At 34.9% G+C, this 23,320-nt stretch overlaps 1 protein-coding gene across 1 annotated transcript; it reads left to right on the top strand.

Annotated features, from left to right (window-relative positions):
* Positions 1–13: 13 nt before the first annotated feature.
* Positions 14–21,599, top strand: LOC130818422 (uncharacterized). The gene is made up of 13 exons (XM_057684592.1): positions 14–17; positions 108–626; positions 741–794; positions 1,790–2,023; positions 2,129–2,652; positions 4,690–4,761; positions 7,513–7,608; positions 8,406–8,465; positions 9,769–9,834; positions 14,940–15,068; positions 15,948–15,998; positions 20,191–20,331; positions 20,420–21,599. Exons 1-13 carry the CDS (start codon positions 14–16, stop codon positions 21,170–21,172), a joined length of 2,703 nt encoding a protein of 900 aa, XP_057540575.1. The 3' UTR covers positions 21,173–21,599.
* The last annotated feature ends 1,721 nt before the right edge of the window (positions 21,600–23,320 follow it).

The following is a 23,320-nucleotide window of genomic DNA, read 5'->3' as shown; positions in this document are numbered from 1 at the left end:
ACATTAAGCTTTAATGGGTTGGACTTAAAAGACGTCTTTCAGAGAGACGATATCTCAAGAAACTAGTCGTTAATCAATACATAGAAGTATAACAATTTGTGAATTAGTATTTTTTACTTTGAGAGAATATACCCCGGCGAGAAATGAACCCTTACGTGAATTTCTTATCTCGTTTCTTTCTATACAAATACTTAGATTTCTAAACCCACAGCCGGCCACAGGTGACAGGCCACAATACTACGTTACTGATTACCCTCTCCAAACAGTCATAACTCCGAAACAGCCACAACCCACACGCCACACCAGACGCCAACCATCAGTAGGCAGCCACCAACCACCAGAAGCACCACCATTGGTACCACACCAGTGCCGTCAGGCCCGCCACGAGCTCACCATCTCAAAGATAAACACTATTAAGAATCAGGGTTTATCAAGTCAGAACTGTTTCGCTTCATCAATTTTGATTGGAATGAAGACTTCAAATGGAGATAAGGAGGATCTTATTAAACTTTTTGGTTCTCCATCTCCAAGACTACCTGTACCCAGCAATTCTTTCAATACTATCGTCAAAATTTTCTCTCTTTTCTCTCATGATAACCCCTTTTCTGATTATGCTCATCTCCCAGGTACTCCCCAACTTCTTTTTTTGTGGTTTATTTTATTTTTTAATAATTGGGGGTGTTCTTTTGTTGCTTGTAATTTAATTTTCTTGATGGCTATTATTGTTTAATTTGCTGTAGAGTACCAGAGTTTGTATGGTGTTAATCGGAGTAATCCCAAGAGACATAAATCAGGTAATTGTTTTTCACTTTTTTGTATCGAGTTATTTGCAATTTGTAATTATGGCAGGATCAATTCACACTTATTTATATCACCCAAAAAAAAAAAAAAGGGGAAATGCTAACCTCAGTGTTCTTAGGCTTAAAGAGTAATCCATGTATGTGTTTATATATGCAATGTCCTTTGCTTTTCATTTGATATTTAGACTATTTAGGATTGAGCTAGTCATATGAGAGACTGTCTCTCGGTGAAACGATCTCACAACAAGGAACCCATATGTTAATAATTGTATAAGTTGGGCTACAATGTATGAAAAGCGTCTCACGGTGGGACCGTCGCACACAAAATTTTGGTTTAGGATTTGAAATTTGGGGGAGTATGTACAGTATTTTTTTTTCATTGTCTTCTCCATTGTTATTTGGAATGGACGGTAACATGGAATGCAGCTTAGAGTGACTTAGAAACCATTGGCTACAAACGACACTATGTTTAGAAAATTTTATATTGATAAAAGCAATTAAAATTGATTTCTGTGCTTTGAAACTATTGTCTTATAAGAGAAAATTTTCAACTTTCTACTATGATTTATCTCTACTATTTCCTCCCTTTTCTCTCCTCTATTTTTAAGGGTAGCCTAGTGTACCTTTACAATATTGGTTGAGGTCTGCTCATTTGGCACAATTCCCTCCTTGAGTAATATGGGTCGTGTTTTGCTAGCAATCTGGGATAAATGTTATAAAATGTCTAGGCTTCTATGGTATTCGCAGTCCCTAATGTGCAATTGATTTCGAAAATGTAATTTTTTATTCTACAGTTGATAATTGGCATATGGTGTGCATTAGAATTGACATCATGTAATGGTGGAAGCTAGGACAAATAATCAAATGAAATGAGTATGCTTTGATCTAGCTAGGACAAATAAATGCTTTTTACTTGGTTTTCTGTTTTTTTGCTAATACCGTGGAAATTTGTTTTTTTTTCCCTTTCAAACTTTTTTCTCGGGTTCAAGGTATTGAGCATGATGATTCATTTATGCTAAGAGGTGATAAAGAAACTCCTAATGCATTGGTTGAACCTGCAATTGTAGAGGGTCAAAGATCTTCCTGCAATAATGGGATAAATAGTGATCCGGTTGCTGAGGTGGTTTGTAAAGATGACAGTTTCATTGCATTACATGCCAGGGACAAAATGGCCTCCACTGCGGAGGGCTCTCATGCTTGGATTGATGAGGATGCTTTGACAGGTATTGAGAAATTTCTTATGAATGAGTCAGATGATACAGATCTATTAGGGCTACCAGAAAAAGACATTAATTTTGATTGTTTGAACGATTTTGGCTCCACGTTAGACTCTTGCAACAACACTACAAGCAGTGAAATTGGAAAAGTTCGTCTTGATGGGAATACAAAAGATGATGTATCAGGTGAATTGAGGAGAAAGGAATTTGATGGTGACCTTCCTGTGGATAGAGAGATATCCAATCCAGAAGAGGCTATGAACCAACATCCTAGTTCAGGTCTTGAATATCCATTATTGAGCAAGGAAAGAGAGCTTTCCAAAGAAAAAGCTCTTGATAAGCTATTAGAACAGGAAAAAGTTTCTTTTGAAGCACAAAAATGTAAAAAAGGAGAAGTAGTTTCAATAAGCAATGCTGTTGATAGAGTTGGTACGAGGAACAAATCTGACGTTGCTACTAAGGGGAAAGCTAAGAAGGTACCTTTAAAAGATGTAAAATTAGGTAAAAATAAGCATACTTGTATAAATACTGGGGCTCTCAATGGCACAAAATCTGGAGATGCCAACTTACTGATTAATAGAAAGATGAGGGAGCAGAATGCACATCGAAATATTGGGAAGGTTATAACAAGAAAGGTATGTTATGTTGTCTCATTGATCTATTTGTAACTCATGATGTTGGGCTATTTGATTCGATTGACTTGTGCTGTTTAATTATCAGATTGCTCGACATTTTCTTTTTGATGAGGTAAAGTGCTTGGCATATATTTATTACAATAAGGCGAATATGTGAAATCTTGCTGCCATCTCTGTGTGAATCGTTTTCTCTTTCAGTTATGTTGATCTGAATTAGTTTTAGAGTATTTTTGTCTGACTAGTACTAGCCCTGGTCGAAACTATCCAGTTTAAATGGTATATGGAGTAAATGAGGTAGTTTTTTTTCACTTTGCTCAAGGTTTACTTACAGTTGCTTATGGATGCATTTAATTAGTAGTTTTGCCGAGTGTAGTGTTGAAAATGAGCGTTATGCTGTAATCTGGAGAGAATACATAGATTGCATAATCATGTCATGTACCCCTCCCCTTTGTTTTTTACTGCTTACTTAATCTCACTGTTCTATTCATATTTGACTTTTTGAAGTGTTTTACCATGTGAAATCTACTCTACAGCTTTCTACCCTTACACTTTGAAGGAGTCCTCTTAAATATGTTCTTTCCATTTTTTGCTTTAGAATCAACCGCATAGTGTGAAAACCTCATGCATTATGCCATTGATGCAGAATTGCTTCATCTTTATTTCCAACCATTACTAGCTGAGCTGCTACCTTAGAATGATTGGTTGTATCTTGTATGCATCATTTTCAGATTCACTGCTTTGGGCCCTAATCTCCTACTTTTCACTCCTTTGGGCCATTGCAAAGCATCTCTTTTTTTGTCAAGCAAACAACATCAATTGCTTCATCTTCAATTATGATTGAAAAGGGAATTTTATTGTATGTAAGACTTGAGAGTAAGATATTTGTAAACTAGGAGCATATCAGCAAACAGGTCCTGCTTGGTCTCAAGTAAGAGCACCTTAATTGATGCCTCTAGTAATTTTTTTTATTCTTGTTCCTTCTTTAATAATTAACGTGAAGATGTGGCCTGATATCTATCTCTTCCGGGGGTGATCAAACACTCAATTGAGCTTGGGCACTGATCTGGTGTTATGAGGGGTCAGTTATGTCCCCTTTTATCTGTCTCGAATCTTCATAAGCAGCATTATTCACACTGTATTGTCGGCAGCACTGGAAATTCACATTTACTCTTTTCATCTCTATCTTATGGGAAAGATGGACTCCTTTTGTTAAGCATTTCTTATATATGGAATTGTCTGATAAATCACTGATACAACGATTACCTTGATAACCTAAATACCTAATAGTAAACTCGATTTTGTATTTATACCATGATAAATTTTGGAATATCTAACAGAATACCATTCAAAAGCGGAAATAATTAAGACAAAACAGGCAGCTCACCTCAACAAGTATACACCACTTATGTCATGAAATAATGCATATTTTATGGCATTATAAGAATGTTCTTTCTTAGAGATCATCCACAAGTTGCTACTGTCATAATCGAGATGAGTGTGACATATTGACTCACATACTTTCAACATTTGGAGACACCGACATTCATATCATATATGGAAATGTAGCATAAGACCATCTCCAATGGGATGCCCAAAAGAGATCCCCAAAAGAGAGAGCATGAGGTGTTGACCGATGCTACTATTGTAAGTGGATGCTCATATGAGGTGCTCCATTTGGAAAAACAAGCATAGATAGCTTGAACATTTGGTGACAAGGGAATAATCCATTCATTTGTTGCCATGTGGCATTTGGGCATCAAAAATAGATGCCATATTTCTGTGAAAAAAGATGCCTTGTGAGATGTTTAAATGGTTTTCTTGGGAATCACACTTGATCATCCAAGAGGAAACACTATCATTGTGGATGGTTTGATAATTTTGTTTAAGTATTTATCTTTTCTTGGAAAGTAATCAATTGTCTTTTTGCACCTTTTGAGATCTGTTTCATAACTCCAAATTTGGCTTGGTTTGTTGTATTACTAATTTTTTTTTGATGGTACAAGTGCTTAACTGTGAGATGACCGTCTCTATTGTCAGGTTATAAACAATCAGCCTAAGAGTAGCAAGGGTATTCACTACACAAGAGAGCAGCTGCTGCATCTTCAAAATGTAAGTTTGGATTTGTTTGTCTTATAATTGGTTTGTGATTCCTTATATACTCATATGATGGTACTTTTGTTTTCCATAATCCACAAAAGTACTTCCCTTGGTATCTTTGTGGAAATCCTTTGTCTTCGCCTATAGTTTTTCATTTATTGTTGCAACAAATGATTGCCTTCTATATTATATTCTTGTGGTATAAAACCAAATTGGGTTTTGGAATTGCTTGTGCATTTTTTGAGGCTTTGTATAATCACTTCTTATTTTTGTGAAGATGCAAATGATGTTTGCTACCGATGGTGAATTGTAAACAAAAATATTTGTTATCATTAACTAGAATAAGGTTGCACATATCCGACCCCCCAAACCATAGTGCAAAAACAAGGCCACATCGCATTGCATCGGCCACGCTGTAAAGGTTTTCATAAAAAATGAACCGATACTTTTCGCACTGTAAAAGTGTAAAAAACTTTGTTTTAGGTTATATCAAGGAATATCTTATGCTTTTGACCGTTATTTAGGCTTTACCGTCACCGCATCACTCTTGTTACCGTATCAGTGTTTCGTTACAAGATTGTGACCATACTGTATTTTTGCACTATGTCCTAAACCCTACCTAGGTGGGAGTAATTAAATGGCATTGGGGTTATAGAATGTTGTTATAATGCTTAGTTTAGTCTTGTGTATCCCCTTTGTTTTTGTAGATAGGTACTAAAGTACTTATCCTTGAGTCTTTTGGCACCTTGTTAAATCTTGTCAAAAAGGTTAATTAACTATTTCAAATCCATTTGCGGCAAATATTTGTAACAAAATTTATCGTCTTTCTTTTGCTTCCTTTTCTTCAAAGCTCTTTCCACCTCCATTTTGTTGATTCATCTCATGAATTCCATGTACTCTTCCATCCATTTTGTTAAGATACATCTTGTCACCCACGTGGCTTCCATTGAACAACTTATTTAAAGTACCCCTTCCATCTATCCTATTTCTATTCAGCTTATATGAAAATATTAGTTGCTTATTCTTTATATGATTTATTCTACTAAGATCCTTTCAAACCGCTTATTTATGTTTGTCCATCTTATGAGATTTTTCGCCCTTTCTTTTGAGTTCAACTTATTATATACCTCATTCCGACACTTTTAACTTTTACTCATGTATTGCTTGTTTTGCCTTGGTTTGGCTACCTTGTAATTTGTATTTTGGAATGTTCTCTTCACTCCTACAGTTTCCTAAAGCTAAATAAGATTATTTCTTTTTTCTTTACTGCGACTTTTAGTTTCTCTTTCCATCACATTGTATCCTTTTTCACTAACTTACCGATTCTCCTAGAAAGCTCTTAGGTAGATGAGTGATTCAATTCTTCATCTTTGTTAAAGTTGATTTCACATCCTCCTCGCTTTTCCAATCAACTTCTTCATAGACTATTAACGAAAAGTCTAACACTCCTTTCTTTTAGCTTCCACTAATTGATCCTTTCTTGTCTTTGAATTTAAACTTGTGCGTGCTTTGATTGCATATGAACGTTAAGGACTAAAAGTTTGTGTTGTGTGACACATTCACCTAGTATAACCTTATAATTTAGGTCGCTTCTAGTCAAGAAGTTATCCGTTTTCGGTTGCATTCATTGGACTTATTTAGGTGGCTTCCCCTTATAATTTAGGTAGCTTCTCCAAACCATTTGCTATTCCCAATCACTTTGTTGTTATTTAGGGTCAATTAAAAACAAACTCTTTGTTATTACAAGGGTAAGGTATCATATGCCCGACCCCCTGAACCTAGTCTAGGTGGGAGCCACTCAATGACATTAGCCATTAGGTTAGTGGAATGTATTTTCTTTCGAAAAATTTATTTTTTTTGCTATATTTACTAGTAACTACCTCTTGGTTAATGATAAAGCTGTTCCTCGGAAGAAAGATCTACGCGGCCCCCCCCTCCCCCCCCAAAGAAAATATTTTATAATTATGCACCTACTGAGAAGTATCAACCTTCTTGCATTCGTGTATAGGTCTCTTCTCTATAGCTAATTCTTTTCCTTACTATCTTATACTAGTTTAAGAAGAATCTTTTTCAGGGAAAACAGATATACACATGTCCTTCCTTGCAGCCCCCAAGAAACTTTCCTATGGGTCTTTTGAAACAAACGATCTACACTTCTGTAATAAACAGGAAAAATATTGATTTAGGAGAAGCTGCAATTTGTGACAGGAAATAACCGCATTGAAAATAGATTATGTGGCATAAATCTCTATATCTCCCACAGTATGCTTTCCATTTGCGGTTCATTACAAGCTTACTTCAATTGGTGGTAAATTGGGTACATTTAGACCTCTCTTCTCCACACCCTGTTCCCCGTCATGGCATGTTTGATATGAGGTGCTTGTTTTACTCTTAATAAATCTACATTATTATGGCCTTATGGTTACCTTTATTTTTCTTTGGTAATCAATTTTCAGCTTGGATATTAGCTCTTTATTGCTGCTTTTTCTTTTCTTCGTGTTATTACTTTTTGAAATTTTTGGTAGAAATAATTTTGAGCCTTCAAGATTTTGATGCATGCTGAATCGGTATTCTTAAAGGAATAGAAGAAACATTTTAATCTATCCACACTTAAACTAAAATGCAGTCTCCTGATACTCTGTTCTGTCCATTTTCTGAATTGCGCGGGTCAAGTTCACCCTTCCTATATCAGCAGTTTACATTGAAATCATATTTTTCTAAGTATATTTTCCTCATGTGTTTCTTATTATGTATTTCCTGAAGACGACTTCTGTTTCTGCCGATATTTTGAATGTGATACAAAAAATTGGTGCTGAAGTACATGTTGAAGGCCGGCATTCTGCTGTTGAAGAAACTGACGTGAGTCTTGCTATAGTATATGTCCTTGTTTTATTTTTCTATTATGTTCTTTAGTATGTTTATGCTTGTTTGCCTTCAATCAATTTTGTTCATTTTTAATATTATTTCTGTTGCTATAATCTTATTCCAGTGATTACTATTTTCTTAATATGTTGAGTGTTTTGGTGCAGTAAAAAGTTTTGCATGTTGGAGCCAATTGAATCTTGATCTATTTCATTTGTGGATTTTTCTTTGATTTGTTAGTACTATATTAGTAATTTTGTCAGCTGTTTTTTAATGTCTAGGTTGCTAGTATCAAGAAAATGGTAGAATATGGTTTGAATTATCATTTAAAACTTCATTAGTTGTTTTTTGTCATGAGTTGTCTCTGGTAGCATCTTCTTATGATTGCATCATATAGTGTTGCAATTGGTAGCATTAGTTGCTTTGCTGTAGAGGTGTGGATGTGAGACACTTCCTCATAATTTATATATTTAAATTTTTGGCTTTAATATAAGAGTAAGCTGTTTTTTTGTATCACTATTTTGTTTATCGTCATGTTATCTATCAACCAGTTTCTAATTTATTAAAATATGAAACCATGCATTTATTTTGTGGTAATGGTGTAGAACTTTAAATGTTGATTCATTGATTGACATGTATGTACTTCAGTAATACTTGTTTGTATTTCGGAATAATATAAGGACTTTATAATCATATGCGTGAAACCATATCAATTTTTGTAGTTCTCCAATTGGAGGTCTTCATATTTGTTTCATGCTCATTTTAACTTTTTTTCGTTGATGGATCCCTTGTAGTCATGGAAAGTCTATTCTTCTAATAACAGGAAGTTTGAGGGGAAGAAAGCAGAGGAAGAGGTATGATGCTATTGTATATATCATTCTTTAATGCATTTTCACTGGTCATCTTTTGTAATGAAGATTTAAAGTTGTCCTTTTTTCTTTCGGCTGGCCTTTTGTGGAATTAATTTTTTTATCTGAGATTTGGACCTTTTTTGGGCTTTTTTATTGTAAAATTTCCCTATAATATATGTAGTAAAGGTTTCATTCTACGTATTTTAGACCAAGAGCGAACTCATGAATAAACTTGGAGTCTCCTATAGATCTATCCCTTTTATACGTCATTTGGGTTTTGAAGAACAATGACCTTTCTACGCCATTGTGCCTGTTTTAGGAAGTAATGCCTGTGTCATTATTGATAATTTTTTTGCAACCAATTGATTTCTTAATGGGTGACTTGGAATAAATGTAACATGTGATTTAACCATTATATGTTCTTATTCTAACATATTAGTCATTATTATCTTTTTAAAGTGTATGAGATTCTAAAAGTCTATTATAAACTTTATTTTAAACATGTTCTAAAAAACGTGAATAAGTTGATTTTTAAAAGTAAAAACTTCACGTTGCGATGTTTGCGAAATGAGTCGTAACACTGGGAGGTGCCACATCCACGACATCGCCACCTTTACTGCAATCGCGACGAAATCCGCGTTTTTGTTCTATGATGGATGATTGTTTTACGAATTCTTTATCGATATTTGCTGCAAAGACAATTCTATATTCTTAAAATTATGCATTTTGTTGGAACTTGGTCACTACTATGGTGTTTAACCATCATATTAAAGCATGGATTGTAGGGATATAATTTGTGCGTTGGAACGGATTGCTATATTATCCAAAGAGAAAAAGTCACAAGCAATTGAAATTGTTAAAGTTATATAGCCACTATTCAAATGGAAATGAGGCTTTATTAAAATCGAAACGTAGCCATAAAAAGCGTGCCCATGGCCACTCCCTTGGTGTTAATGTGTTATGGTGCATTTTATTGACTTCATCATCTCATGGGGTGAGCCATGAGGCACAGTGGCACACACCTTAGTGCACCCAAGGAAACTATCAAAACAAAGATCATTCAGTTCATTTCTTTTGATTTAATGGAATTAGCTTTCAAATCTCGTGTGATGCACAGGTTAAAATATAATAAAGAAATAATTCATCCTGATGGGTTTTGCAGAAATTATTTTCTGTAGCTTTTCATTTTGGTGGGTCGTCACTAGAGTTAGCTAGTCAAATCCTTAATCTTTGTCATACTTGCATTTTACACTGATTAAAGCATCTATAGAAGCATCTTTCATCTTGATGTGGCTGCTTATTTCAGGGCTCAAGCATCTTGAAGAATAGAAAGCGGGGATCTACTTCAGAGGCAAGAAAGGAAAAGAAAAAGGTTAGTTTTCCTGTATGATTTATAAAAGTCAGACTGAAATTTTGATTCTGTAAATCTATGCTATTCTGACACAGTGATATCCCTCTAGTAGATATCCAAGTGTCGGTCAAGATTGGTATTATGTCATGACGGGGGTTTTGGGGTTAAGTAATTAATTAAGGGTATCATAGTAATTAGTGGTAAGTTGTTAGCTTGGAGAGCAAGCTACTTGAGGGAGGGGTTTTTAGTATAAATAAAGATAGAGGGAAAGGGGAAAAGGCATCCAGAAATTAGTATACACTTTGTATTGAGTTTTACGCTCATTTAGGAGAGGGCAAACTTCTCGAATTGCTTGTAACTATCGTTTACGTTTGTAGTTCTTTGTTTACATTCAATCTTTCGTTATACAAATACAATTACATTCAATTTCTACAATTAGTCATTTACATTTTGCCAAATCTGTGCTTTCATACATTCTGTCTTCGCCATTGCTAACAATTTCTATATGGATAAGTCAATCCATGACATATTAGAATTAGTTTCCATGATTTTAGTCTAAAATGCAGTGTTAAAGTATCCTACCTATATCTGAGATTTGAGGATTGGACTTAGGTATTCTTGGTAAAATAAGAGTAAAAAACATAGGTATGTACATCTGGCCAGTCTATTTGCTTCTCACATTTTTTTTTCACTCTTTGTTTTTCCATATTAAAATGTAGTTTGTTTAGCATGTAGTGCTAGATAAAATATACTATCAATCCAATGTTTTGATATTCAGTTTAATTCCTCATCTCTGATTTCATATTTTAAGTTTGAGGAATTCTGATATTCAGAATCTTCTGATGTGAGATTATGAGGATACATGATTTATAAATTCATTTTCATCTTGATAAAAATACATAAAATGTGAGTATGAGTTATCAGTATCTTATAAATTCTGTTATAAGTAAAGCAAATTCAGTTCTTCTCGTTGAAACTAGTCAAAATTTGTCTCATGATATTGTTCTGTGGTTTGATGGTACTAGTGTATTACTCTTCCATCTGACATATTGTAAGGGCATCACGGTATATGTCACTATCATTGCATATTGACAAGGACAAAGGAGTAGTTGATTATTACTTCTTTTTTTTATATTATAAATATTACAGCACTTCCCGTATCGAGTAAGTGTAAATGTGTCTCACTTTCTATATTATTCAAAGGTTTTTGCTTGAACTGCCAATAAAACCCTCAAACTACCATATGCTCTCTCTTCCCACAACGGAGACCCCAAACCCCCATCCCCACGGCCCTCACCTCCTCAACTTCCTAGTCCTCCCCATGCTCCACTAGCTCGAATGACTACACGACCAGTAGTACATGTTTCTGTCCTCTACCCAGTTGGCAAATGCCTCCACCCATACAATTTTCTCCCTCCTCCTTTTGACCTAGGCATGAGTTTCTCTTACCTCCCCATTTACGACAAGTAGTACTTGAGCAAAACTACCACCAATACCATTTCCTCCCTCCTCCTCTCTCACCTTGGCATGAGTTCCTCTCTCCGTGATTAAATAGGGACAAATCTCCACCACCCTTACTCTTCAACGACCATCCCTCATGGCCTCATCTCTCCGTACTTCATCTCTAAATTTTGCCTTTTTGCATCACTTTCTCTCTCTACTTTGTCCCTTATCATAAATTTGGGTAGAGCCATTCTCACCGTCTTTCGGTCCCTTGGCAAAGAGTGCTTGGGTTAAATTTTTCAAGTGGAAAATGGTGATTGTTTTGTAGTATTGGATGGATGGTTGCTAGTTTGACAATTTTTTTTTGGAGGGAGGTAGTAGTTGAGCAGATTTTGCAATGGCTGTGTTTTGAATTTTTTAACATTTATGTGGCCCAATTGACTTTCTGATGATCTACCTTTTGGGAGGTAAAGAAGAGAAAACTAGATGGGTGCGTAGCTGTTGAATGGTGGCTTAAATTGGGTACACTGTACACGTGCCTTTTCAATCTCTTAATTTGCATGCATTTAGCAAATGATGCACTTTTTTAGAATAGAGGAATTAAGTGTTTAGTATTGTGGAATATCATGTCTTTAATCATTACTATACCCAAGTTTATTCCAATATAAGACTGAAGTTTTGATTAGGTATGCATGGTAGCTGAATAAAATATTATCCCCTTCCCTTCCTCTTCCCTTCCTTTCTTTCCAAAAATATTCCAAAGTCAAACACTCTTAATAATTTGTTATCTTTTTGGGCTAGTTACCGTAAATGGTGAAGGTCTACTATGTTAAATGTAAACTGTGCATTTAGTTTATGTGGCTACTTTTTGTATTTCATCTCTTTAACTATTATAACAGATATTATTTCAGGTTATAAACAATCTATTCTTTAATTAATTTGCCGTCTAATAGTTCACAACAATGCTCCTGCTCCCCCCAAAAGCCTTCATCTATGTGGTCTGATTGTGTAATCATTATAACTCTTTTTGTTGAACTGAAAGGCACGAAATGAAAGAGCTTGTCAAAATTTTGGCGTCTTTTGTAGATATTAATATGCGCGGAAATTCTTTTTATGAGAGTATCACCTCTCTAAAAATTTGGAAGTGTTGTGTTGTAAGAAGTGTGCTGCTATCTAGGAATTCCACTATATGCTACTCATCTATGTGAAGTCAGTAAACTGTGATAGATTGAACCTGGAATCTGTCATGAAATCAACAAGAACATACTATTCTGTTTAAACAAGATTGCTACTGGAATCTGTAAGCAAAGGCAGATTCTGTTAAGAAAAACCAAACAGAAATTAGATTATGTATGATGGCAGACTTCGAGTGCAGCAAGCTTCCAAAAGGTTGTTATATTTCATTTACAATCTAGCTGCCTTTTTCCAGGCTACACAGGCTTTTACATATACAAAATAAAGGGACCTGAACAAGAAGATACAGAAAGCTAATAAAATCAAGAATGCTAGTAACAGAATTCCTAACAGCCGATAACTGTTTTATAACTAACTAACTACCCATATTAAAATACCCTTACATCTAATGTATCACATAAACTTGAAGTCTTGAGCACATTGCTAGAGTACACTGTCCACAGGAAGGTGATTATTGGAGTTTTATATGTAGCTTCAAAGGCTCGAGAAGATCAAGTAAAATCTTACGTAACAAAACAGAAGTAATGTTTAGGTTGGAAAGAGAGAAACACAAGTTTCAAATTAGCTTTAACTTGGATAGGCATGTCAAAAGTCGCACTGATCTGAGAAAAGCAGATTTTGAACATATTTATGACCCAAGACTTTATTATTCAAGACCTGAACAGTTTCTACCTTGTCTACCCAAAAACTCTACATTTAAGATACTGAAAGGATATTAAGAGAATCATCCTGCACAAATTATTGCTGCATATGATAAGTTTTTTTCAGACTGATAAGGTTAAGAATGTGTCTTTTATTATGATTTATTATATGGGACTTGAACATTGTATTGTGTGTTTATTTCATTTATAAATAGTAACAGAACGGGCATCTTAAAATCACTTAATCTGTCGGTTCAACCCTTAATCCAGTCACCCACACTTGATTGCTGTGCGTCTTGAACAAGCAGGGTTCTTTTACCAAAAGTTACCTATTTGAAATGATATGAAACCGAAGTTATCTGACCTGAACGACTGAACCAGACCCCATCAATTCTTTGGCTGCTCTGAAAATAGTATAGTATTGTGTTATTAGCAAAGTAGTTTTACTCAAACACTGAACTCTAGAAACCCTTGGAAACATATCACGATGCATAAGTGATGTAACTTGAGCAAAACCAAGTATAAAGCTCTGTATCATCAGGGGAATGGCTGCAAACTCTAGATGAAGATTGACATTAAGAAAATGTTTTTGAGATTTTAAGATTTGGTCCAGCAGAAGGTGATAACTTTGAAGGCCTTTAGCTTGCTGGGAGTAGAGGTACGACCCGATATTTACAAACTTTGTAACCGAGCCCGACTTGAATCGACTTCAAAATGAATTTAAAATTCTATAAAAACCAATGGGACACTTCTTGTTGAAAGAGGAGTTTTCTATAGGAATGGTATAGTCCATAATCTAATCCTTCCAGTTCCTTCTTGAAATTAAATTTAAAAAACATGGAAAATCGGTAACAAAATGGTAATTTTTTTATATGTAAAACTTAATTGTTGGAGCATGCAAAAATCAAGCAAATAGTTTCCACACAATTTTTGTTGTGCATTTGAAAAGTAAAGAGGAGTGCCTATAGGTATGGTATAGGCCATATTGTAATACTCCCAACTCCATCCCAAAAATATCTTTCAAGATTATGGAAATTAGGTTAAGAATGGTGAATCTATTGTTTATAAAAAACTTTGGAAATGGTGAACCAATTCAAAACAAAGAAAATACCCAGTTAATGTTGTGCATCTAAAATGTTAGTAGAATAATCTCTGATTAGATGACTGTTTGGATTAAACTTTTTACAGGAGGGCTGGGGTGGAAGGTGGGGTGTTGAATATCATCTTGTGAGATATGATCAACCCTTAAGAAAACTAGACTCTAGTTGTATTTCCTGGTGGGATCCAGTAAATGTTGCCAGCTTTCTTGGTGGGCTCGTGCTAATGTAGTTTGGCCCTTTTTATGTACCATTTGGATACCCCTCCATCAGTTTTCTTACCTTGTGGCTTGTAGGTCTTCTGTTGCTATATGCAGCACATTTCTTTATATATAGGAAATTTCTTACCCTAAAAGTTTCTTTGTTGGAAGAATGAAACATGTAGAGAAACAAGCTTAGCAGGTATCACAATATACTGAAGAAGATTGAATGTATCAATGGGGCTACTAGGAATTTATACTACTCCCAAGTTTACTACACATTAATGTTTGATATATGTTTCTATATATCATAATTGAAGTTTGGTCTTGCAAATTATATTAAGTGACTTTTTAGCGGGGGTATATTTGTTCTTAACCTAATTAAACTTCTGATAATTTCATATTTTAAAATTAGTAATTCTTATCCATATAACATTTTTCTTGTTTTAAAGTATTGACAGGAAAATTGCTGTCCAATCATAAGGCTATGTGTTTTTTACTTTTTCTTTCATTTTAATTGGATGACTGTTTTCATTGATTTTTTTCTGCAGCGGCAGAAACGGAAGAAGCGAGCAGAAATGAACAAGAAACTTGGAGTCAAGAGATTAAAACTTAAACCTGATTCAAAACCGAAAGTTATACCCCCCTGCCGCCACTATCTTAAGGGAAGATGCCAAGAGGTATATCCATTTTTGAGATTTCTCCTTTTCTGGTGGAAATATATTTATTTGAGGCATGATTGTTAATTTTTTTTTCTCATGTCTTTGATCTTTTGTAGATTTGGGTAGTTGTATGTCGTCATACTTTTGTTATGTTTGGTAATTTACATGCATTTCAGATTGAATGCTAAACTGTAATTCTTGTATTTCAAGCTTTGTTTCATTTCTATGTCTGTTAATGATGAACAACCGTGTTCATACATGTACTCTTTCAAAAGCTTATTTTTAGTTCCATTATATTTGACTGTTAATATGTCGATCCCTTATCAGTTGTTTGTCTTAATCTAAGCTACTAACAAATTTTGTTGGTCGATTTAATGAAATGACAAACAGCTCCATAATGAGTCAATAAAAGACAGTTATATTGGAATGGGATGAGTGGATAGTTATCTCTCTCTAATATGTGTTTCATGCTGTTCTAGTGACTAGACTTGCATGTTTGAGAACCCTTTCTGATATATTGTTTGAAGCACAATGTCTGAAAGTGTGACTTTAACTTGTCTTTTGATTAATTGTTGTTTTGTTATCTCTATCCAAGTATAAATAGTTGATCACTTGTTGACAAACCAGTTCGAACATCTGGTGGAAGTGACAATTGGATGATTGGAGTATAGTATGTGTTTGATAGATAGATAGTTGATTGTTGTATTTAATTCCATGAAACTTTCTGGCAAAAATAAAACTTGTACCTTCCATAAAGATATTCTTCATTCTGATTCTGAATTTTCTGATAAGATCAAGATGTATTGAGCTTGAAAGCCTTCTAGCATTTGTTTAAGAGTTTTGTATGGCTTCCTTGTCACACTGCTGTTTTTCTCATATTTGTATTTCCGTTTGCAGGGTGTAAAATGCAAGTTCTCTCATGATGTTATTCCATTGACAAAGTCTCAGGTATGTAATTTTTTATAACTGCTCTCTGTAAGACTGTAACTTGACTGCCTGGTCGATGTATCTGCTTACACTAGAGTTGCTGTGTTTCGCCATTAATGATGACATTTTATTCAACTGGGCATTATATTGTAATAGGAATATGCAACTATTGTGTAGGTTAAGGAAAATCATAGAGCATATTTTTAAGTTTAAATTAATGATCAAGCACAATTTCAGTAGATGATGGAGTCAGCAGCTTTGAAACCTATGCTGGTGTATGCAATTGACAAATTATGAATGATTTCGCCTCTAGTATGGAATAGTTGATTAACTAGCTGTATTTTCTTGTGCTAAAAGGATACTACTGTATTGAAAATACATCAAACGGATAGTTCATCCATGCATAATTTTTTCCAAAATCATCATACCTTCTGCTTTTGGGCTATCAACTTAACTCAGAAAATTTGGAAAAAATAAGCCTTTTGTTGTAAAAAATTCCCAAAATGAATGCAAGGCAAAACTATTTCCCAAAATAAGCGTCTCTCAGTCCGAACCTAAGGTGTGGATTTGTTCGCTATTAAAATTCAGCTAAGACTTTATTCATTGTTTCTAATGACGAACAAAAGAGAGACAAAGTTATAATTTTTAAAAGGTAAAAAAGTTATATACTTGTTCGCTGTTAATAACAACAAACTAAGTATAACATTATTGCATCGAGAACACAGCTTTTTAATTCAAAATTCAGTAAGTTGAATACATTGCAGCTTGTGCTTTAAATTCTTGCAATATGATGCTATGACTCGATATTTGAATTTACGAAAGGATAAAATAGTAGTTTTCATATTAGGAAGACTTGGGGAAAAAGTTACTAGTTTATTATAACTAAGGGGAATTAGAGACCCATAATCATCAAGAAAATTAGTAAACACATTGTGGGTGAGTTTTATACTCAATTGGAGATCGCAAGCATCTCGAATAGCTTGATCTATTGTTTCTTGTTATGCTTTTAGGGTTGTAATCTTTCTTTTATCATCCAATCAATAGTATATTTCTCTTTTGCCATTTTATTCAATTTTATTCTCGATTTACTGTTTTAGTTCAATTTACCGGTTTAGAGCATATGACTAAGAAAGATATTGTTGGACATTGGTGAAGTTCAAGGAGGAGCTCTAGTTATCCATTGTGATGGTAATTCTGCTATAGCAATTTCTATGAATCCTATCTTTCATCATAAGACAAAGCATATTAAAGTCGAGTATTATTTTGTCGGAGAAGTTCAGAATAACAGTGAAGTCAAGCTAGTTGAAATTGATGGAGAAAATTAGTTAGTTGACATTTAACTAAAGCGCTTCCAAAGGGCAGATTCGAGAAGCTTAGAGGCTTACTTGGAATGAAGACCAAAAGTCTCAAGGAAAAGTTTTAGTTAATGAGACTTTTAGCATGGTTTTGACACCTTTAGTATGGTTGAAGACTCTTAATATGCTTTCATTAACGAATTACTTGTATAACAATATAAGTCTAGATCCATGAAACTACATGAAGAGTAAGAGTTAGTGTACCTATGTGAAGGCCAAAAGCTATGACTCTTCAAAGGTCAACATTATTGATAGGCCATTTTCAACCCCCTATATAAAGGAATCTTGTACCCATTATTTTATAAAACAACAAACACAAACACTCTACTACTTTGAAATGAAAGCTTAAAGAGTCTCAAAATTGAAAAACAACGATAAGAACAATGGGACTAAGAACACATGTATCTTGGATTCCTCCCTCAACAAATGTTTATTTTATATTGGATTCTACAATACAAGTATAAAATAACCCTCCCTATTTGAGAACAACCTCTCAAACCAACTAATTCCCAAAAATTGACATTACAAATACTAATACAAAGATAGAAACTTTCTTGGTAAACACCCTAGCCCCTTACTTTATATTAGCCCTCACTCTCTATGTTGTGTGTTGATTTTAGGAATGCATATGCCCTTTATCTATAGGGTATACAACATTCTAGAATCACACATTAACTCTACAAGAAAGCATGGCAATAAACCAGAAGTAACGCCCCCCTTAAATGCCCTAAACGTAAACGAAAAAATTACCATTGGACTCTTGACATGCCGCTCGTTCGAGCCACCACCTTGCTCGTTCGAGCGGCCCCTTCCAGAACCAACTGCCTGCTGGCTGTTGCTGCACCATCTAATCGGAAGAGCGCGTGGCTTGCTCGAACAAGCAACTTCTGCTAGCTTTTGTTTGTTTTCCTTTGTTGCCTCAATCGAGCAACCTCCATACCCATGCCTTGCCTCGTTCAAGGCACGGTGTTACACCCTTAGTGAAGTCTCTTTATGCTTTGTTCAAAGTCTTTCTTACCTTGTCTAATGCATCTCACACACTCCAAAGTGATCACCTCATGTATCGACCCAAATCTCAACTCACCTTAATTAGACACATCTCCATCTTCCTTCTCCAAAGTACAAGATTAAGCATGTTTGATTATGTGTTCAAATTCATCGTCATTGTTACGAGTTTTGGCACTTGCTTTAACAACTTCAAGCTTCTTCTCTTACGAACTTTCTCTAATCTCTACTTACTTCCAACGGGTTTGCTTTTACATAAAAATAATTATCTCTTAATCAGGACAACTGTTGCAATGTTTCAATTAGCACACCAACATGAAGGGATGTAACACCCCTAACCCCCAAAACCTGCAAGGAAATGAATGATGCTGCTAGATATAGAGAAAGGGATACAAGGTATCGACAGCTAGACATAAGAAATGGATATAGAGGTATGAATGCAGAACAAATTTAGTCCGAAGGAAAATGTGGCATCTGCGACCACAATGTTGGGAGTTTATACCTATGTACCCTAATCACATGATTGGGGGAACCTTTGTGGATTTGGACTATGTGTCATTGTAATCTTCCATCTTCAATGCTTTACTTAACCTTGGTATCTCGCTTACGTGTCTATGTCGAATAATAGGGTGAAAAAGAACGCTAGTGTAGATTTTTGCATGAATACAATGTGACATCTCCCTTTCCAAAAGCAGAGTTAGTACTTGGGAATTAGGATGCATAGCTCATGCTTCTATCTAGAAGATTGAGGGAGGGAAGCTTGGGAGTTAGCAACTCTAGTGGCTTTCCTAGAGTTCCCAGTGTTTCTAGAGGATGTAGATTTTCTTTGGAATTTAAACTTTATAAGGAATATGATGCCTCCTAACATTATGCTTGCACCAGCACTCTGTTCCCAACTTTCTGCCTACAAAGCACCTTTATCCTGGTCTTTTGTATAGTTAAAGCCACACAATTTGATCTCTTGTAACCTCCGTACACAACATACCCTACTATTGTTAAAATGGAATTGAAGTTGAATTGCTCTCCATCCTAAATTCCAGCGGAAATGTCTAGTTGTTTCTAGAGCTGTCCCCTATTGATGAACTTTTGTTGGTGTCCCAGAGACTTCTATGGGAGCACTATAAGATGCCGAAAAATACCATTGAACACTTGTCCTTTTCTTTGCATTTTCATGAAGCTTTGAATTGACTTGATGTTTTCTGAGAACAGTACAAATAAAATTGTCACCAATCTCTACTTTCATGATACATTTTCCACTTTCTACCTAGAATACACCTGTGTTCCTCTATAATGGGTTTGTAATATCTGTAAATTTATGTATGGGCAAAGAGCCTGAAGATGTTTTGCCTAAGGTCAATGAATAGGGATTTAGGGACCTGCTAATTAGGTAGTGTTGAAGCCTCATATGCGGTATCCTGCATCCCATTTACATGTAGGCTTTCTTACATTTTTTCTGTACCATTTAAAAAAGAAATTCTCAGACTGACCTTGGGCATTGGAATTCAGCTACTCTCAGCCCAAGTATCATGTGATTTATGCTTTAAAAGGTTACCTTCTACCATGTAGCCAATAGTTAGAATGGACAGAGAAGACGAGTTGCTGGTTTACTCGTATTGTAGCGAGTTAGAATTACAATACTGCTACAGATTTAGGGGATAGGGGCCTAGGTGGTTCGTTGGGTGGAAGGATGTGGCACAATTATGTTTTTCGTAGGAAGACTGCATTTGTGGACTCGTGGACTTCTGCCATATCTTATATTTGTTATATATACCCAATTCTGCCCATACGAACAAAATCAATAATTTAGAGGATTCACTTCCTTTCAGCTAATACTCTTTCATTTTATGCTGTAGCCGTGCTGTCATTTTGCCCGCAATGGATGCATGAAAGGAGTTGAGTGCCCATATGATCATCAGCTGTCCAATTATCCGTGCAACAATTATGTGTCTACAGGTTTTTGTGTCAGAGGTGATAGTTGCTTATTTTCCCACAAGGTATTGTCATGACTAATCGGTACAAAATCAGCTTTGTTTACTTATTCAAAAGTATTCATGTGAACCTAATTTATTCATGTTTTGTCAGATTTCATCTACAGAAGGCTCCAAATGTGAGACTAATTCTGCGCAACAAGTTGATGGGTCAAATCCTAAGCAGCAGCCGAATGCGAGTACATCCATAGCCTCTGGATCTGCTACACCTAATAGTGCGCAGGATGATTTGGCAAAACGAATCAGTCAACCAGTAAGTGCACCTAAAGGTTTAAGCTTTCTCTCATTCGGAAAATCTTCAGTTAAGGAATCTGCAAAGCATAAAGAATCAGAACTAACCCAGCAAATTACTGACGATGTTGCTCGAACTCATGGTCTGCTGGATCATAAGAAAAACAATGATGACACTAATACTTCTAATTTGTCAAGGAGTAGTCTAACTCCGACCAGCCGTAAAGAGATTGATTCCCCTGCTTCTGTTAGACTTCCATGTGTTAGTTCTGGTAGCAAATCACAAGAAGTTGCTACACTGTCTACCAATCGCCATATTAACTCTGTAATCACTGATAAAGAAACTGTAAATAAACCAGACATTTTGACGTCTGGACAGCCAGCGGTTGGTGGACTCAGAAGCACGCCTACTACTGCTCGGAATGCACTTCTATCCACGCTGTCTTTTGCTGCAAATTTTGAATCAAGGATAAAAATGAGTTCCGCGACTCCCTCAAAGGAGCTGGATAAGAATGAAGGAACCAAGGATGAGGCAGAATGCAGACAGAATGAACAATCGAAAACTTCAGCAATTTTAGAGTTCTTGTATAGCGGAGGCAACAATAACCGGAAATAGAATGGCATTTATGACATGAAAGAATTTTACCCTTTTTTTGAAATATTTTTTTCTAAAGGGGCATGGTTCATTTATTTAGTCACTAGGTAATAGTATCATATTACTATGAAATATTAATTTTTTAATGAAAAATATTAAATATTAATCTTGAATTCAATTAAATAGTTAACAAAATATGTATGTGATAGAGTATTTATATATTATTAGCATTTTACGGATTAACAAATTCAATATTGATAATATAATATGATTGAACTAATGACTATTTAAAAAAACATTAATTAAAATTTTTGAGCATTATTCACCGATCAGCATTAATAATTTTCATCTTTCTTTTCTTTTATTAGTGAATAGTAGCAACACGAGATATATAAAGAGTGTTGCTCCCTCTATTTCTACGACTTTGCCGATATTTTATTTTGATTCATCTTATTTACTTTATAATATTTTTATTTTAGTAATATTTACTATTTTTTTTATTCTTATTCACACACTTTCTTTTAACATTTTCGAACTTTAATACAATTTAATTTATCTTAATACTTGTGCAAACTTGTATATTCAAGGGGAGAGAGACGGAGTATATGCCTAATAGAAACATCAGTTTACAAAACTACTATTAGCTTTAGTCAATGCCATTCAAAAACAGAGGCTACGTATCAGCTAAAACACAAATTCTTATTTGAGATCGCGTTTATAAAATGTGTGTTTCAAATGGGTCGGTTCATTATTACTAAAAAATAATTACCAAAAACAAGCGCGCTATGTAACTCTATTTAGAATTGGTGTTATAATCTATTAAAATTAGTATTATAACCAATTAAAGTTGTTATATAACCTATTAAAGTTGGCATTTGGAGTTGGTATTATAACTTATTTGCAGCTGGTGTTATAACCTATTGAAGTTGGTATAATAACCTATTGGAGTGGGTATTATAACCTATTAAAGTTGGTATTTGAAGTTTGGTGTTGTCCTATTGAATTTGTTATTATAACCTAATAGGTTAAAATGCCAACTTCGAATACCAACTTTAATAAGTTAAAATATCAATTTTAATAAGCTATAACACAAACTGCAAATAGATTATAATACCAACTTTAATAGGTTATAACACTAACTCCGAAAATCAATTTTTAACAGGTTATAATACCAACTCTAATAGGTTATTGATGTGTGTATTTTATATATTATTTTCTACCATGCCCCCATTGTATTTTCATAGCATTTCTCGCGTATTTTGCTCAATTTTCTATTGGTTTTTATGCTTGGTTGGAGTGTTTGTTTCTTATCTATTTTGTAGGTACAAAGCTCTAATTATGCTAGGAATCGACTCTTGGAGCGAGATTTGCAAGTTGGAAGGTCATAAGCTACTCAAAGGTCATTTTTGTGCTGACCAGGTCTCATACCCGGGTGGGTTTCCTCATACCCGGCCGGGTTTCCACATACCCGACCGGGTTTGCACTTGATACTTAGAAGAATTTGAAGATGTTATTTGGAAGAAAAAGTTGCCACACGCACCCGGCCGGGTTTCCCACATACCCGGCCAGGCCTCTATTGAAGATTAAAATGCTCAGCTGCGTACCCGGGCGGGTTTCCACATACCCGGCCGGGTTTACTCCTGGACTTAGAAAATTTTTGACCTTTGAGATTTAGTTATGCTTCGCACCCGCCCGGGTTTCCACATACCCGGCCGGGTACTGCAGTTATTTTTTTTAGTAACTTCCCGTATCCTCCGATCTCTTTTGAGGAGGATATAAATAGCTTTTGAGGGGAATTTTCAAGACAGTTTTTTTTTATTCTCTGTTTTGAGGGCTAGGTATTGAAGAGATTTAGCACATTACTTGTCATGGGGGATTGTTAATCAACACTTGAACATTGTAATTTTAATTATATTGAAGGTATTAGTTTCAATTCCAACCTCTTGTTCTTGTTTATCATTATTATTTTTGAATGTTTGTTTTTCCATTAAATTTGAATTTGATTTTCTCCATGAATTTAATTGTTGAATCTCTTGTTAGTTTTAATATGCTTAGTGAGTAGTTTTATTTCTAGGGTTTGGTGAAACTATGCAAAAGGTCATGATTCTTGTTTGATTTTAGGATTTAAATTTGGTTTGTTTAGGTGATTCAATTGATGGGTTCTAGATT

The sequence above is a fragment of the Amaranthus tricolor genome, chromosome 7, assembly GCF_026212465.1.
Source record: "Amaranthus tricolor cultivar Red isolate AtriRed21 chromosome 7, ASM2621246v1, whole genome shotgun sequence".
Classification (NCBI taxonomy): domain Eukaryota; kingdom Viridiplantae; phylum Streptophyta; class Magnoliopsida; order Caryophyllales; family Amaranthaceae; genus Amaranthus; species Amaranthus tricolor.
The sequence above is the reverse complement of the archived record's forward strand: the minus strand, read 5'-3'. Positions and strand labels throughout refer to the sequence as shown.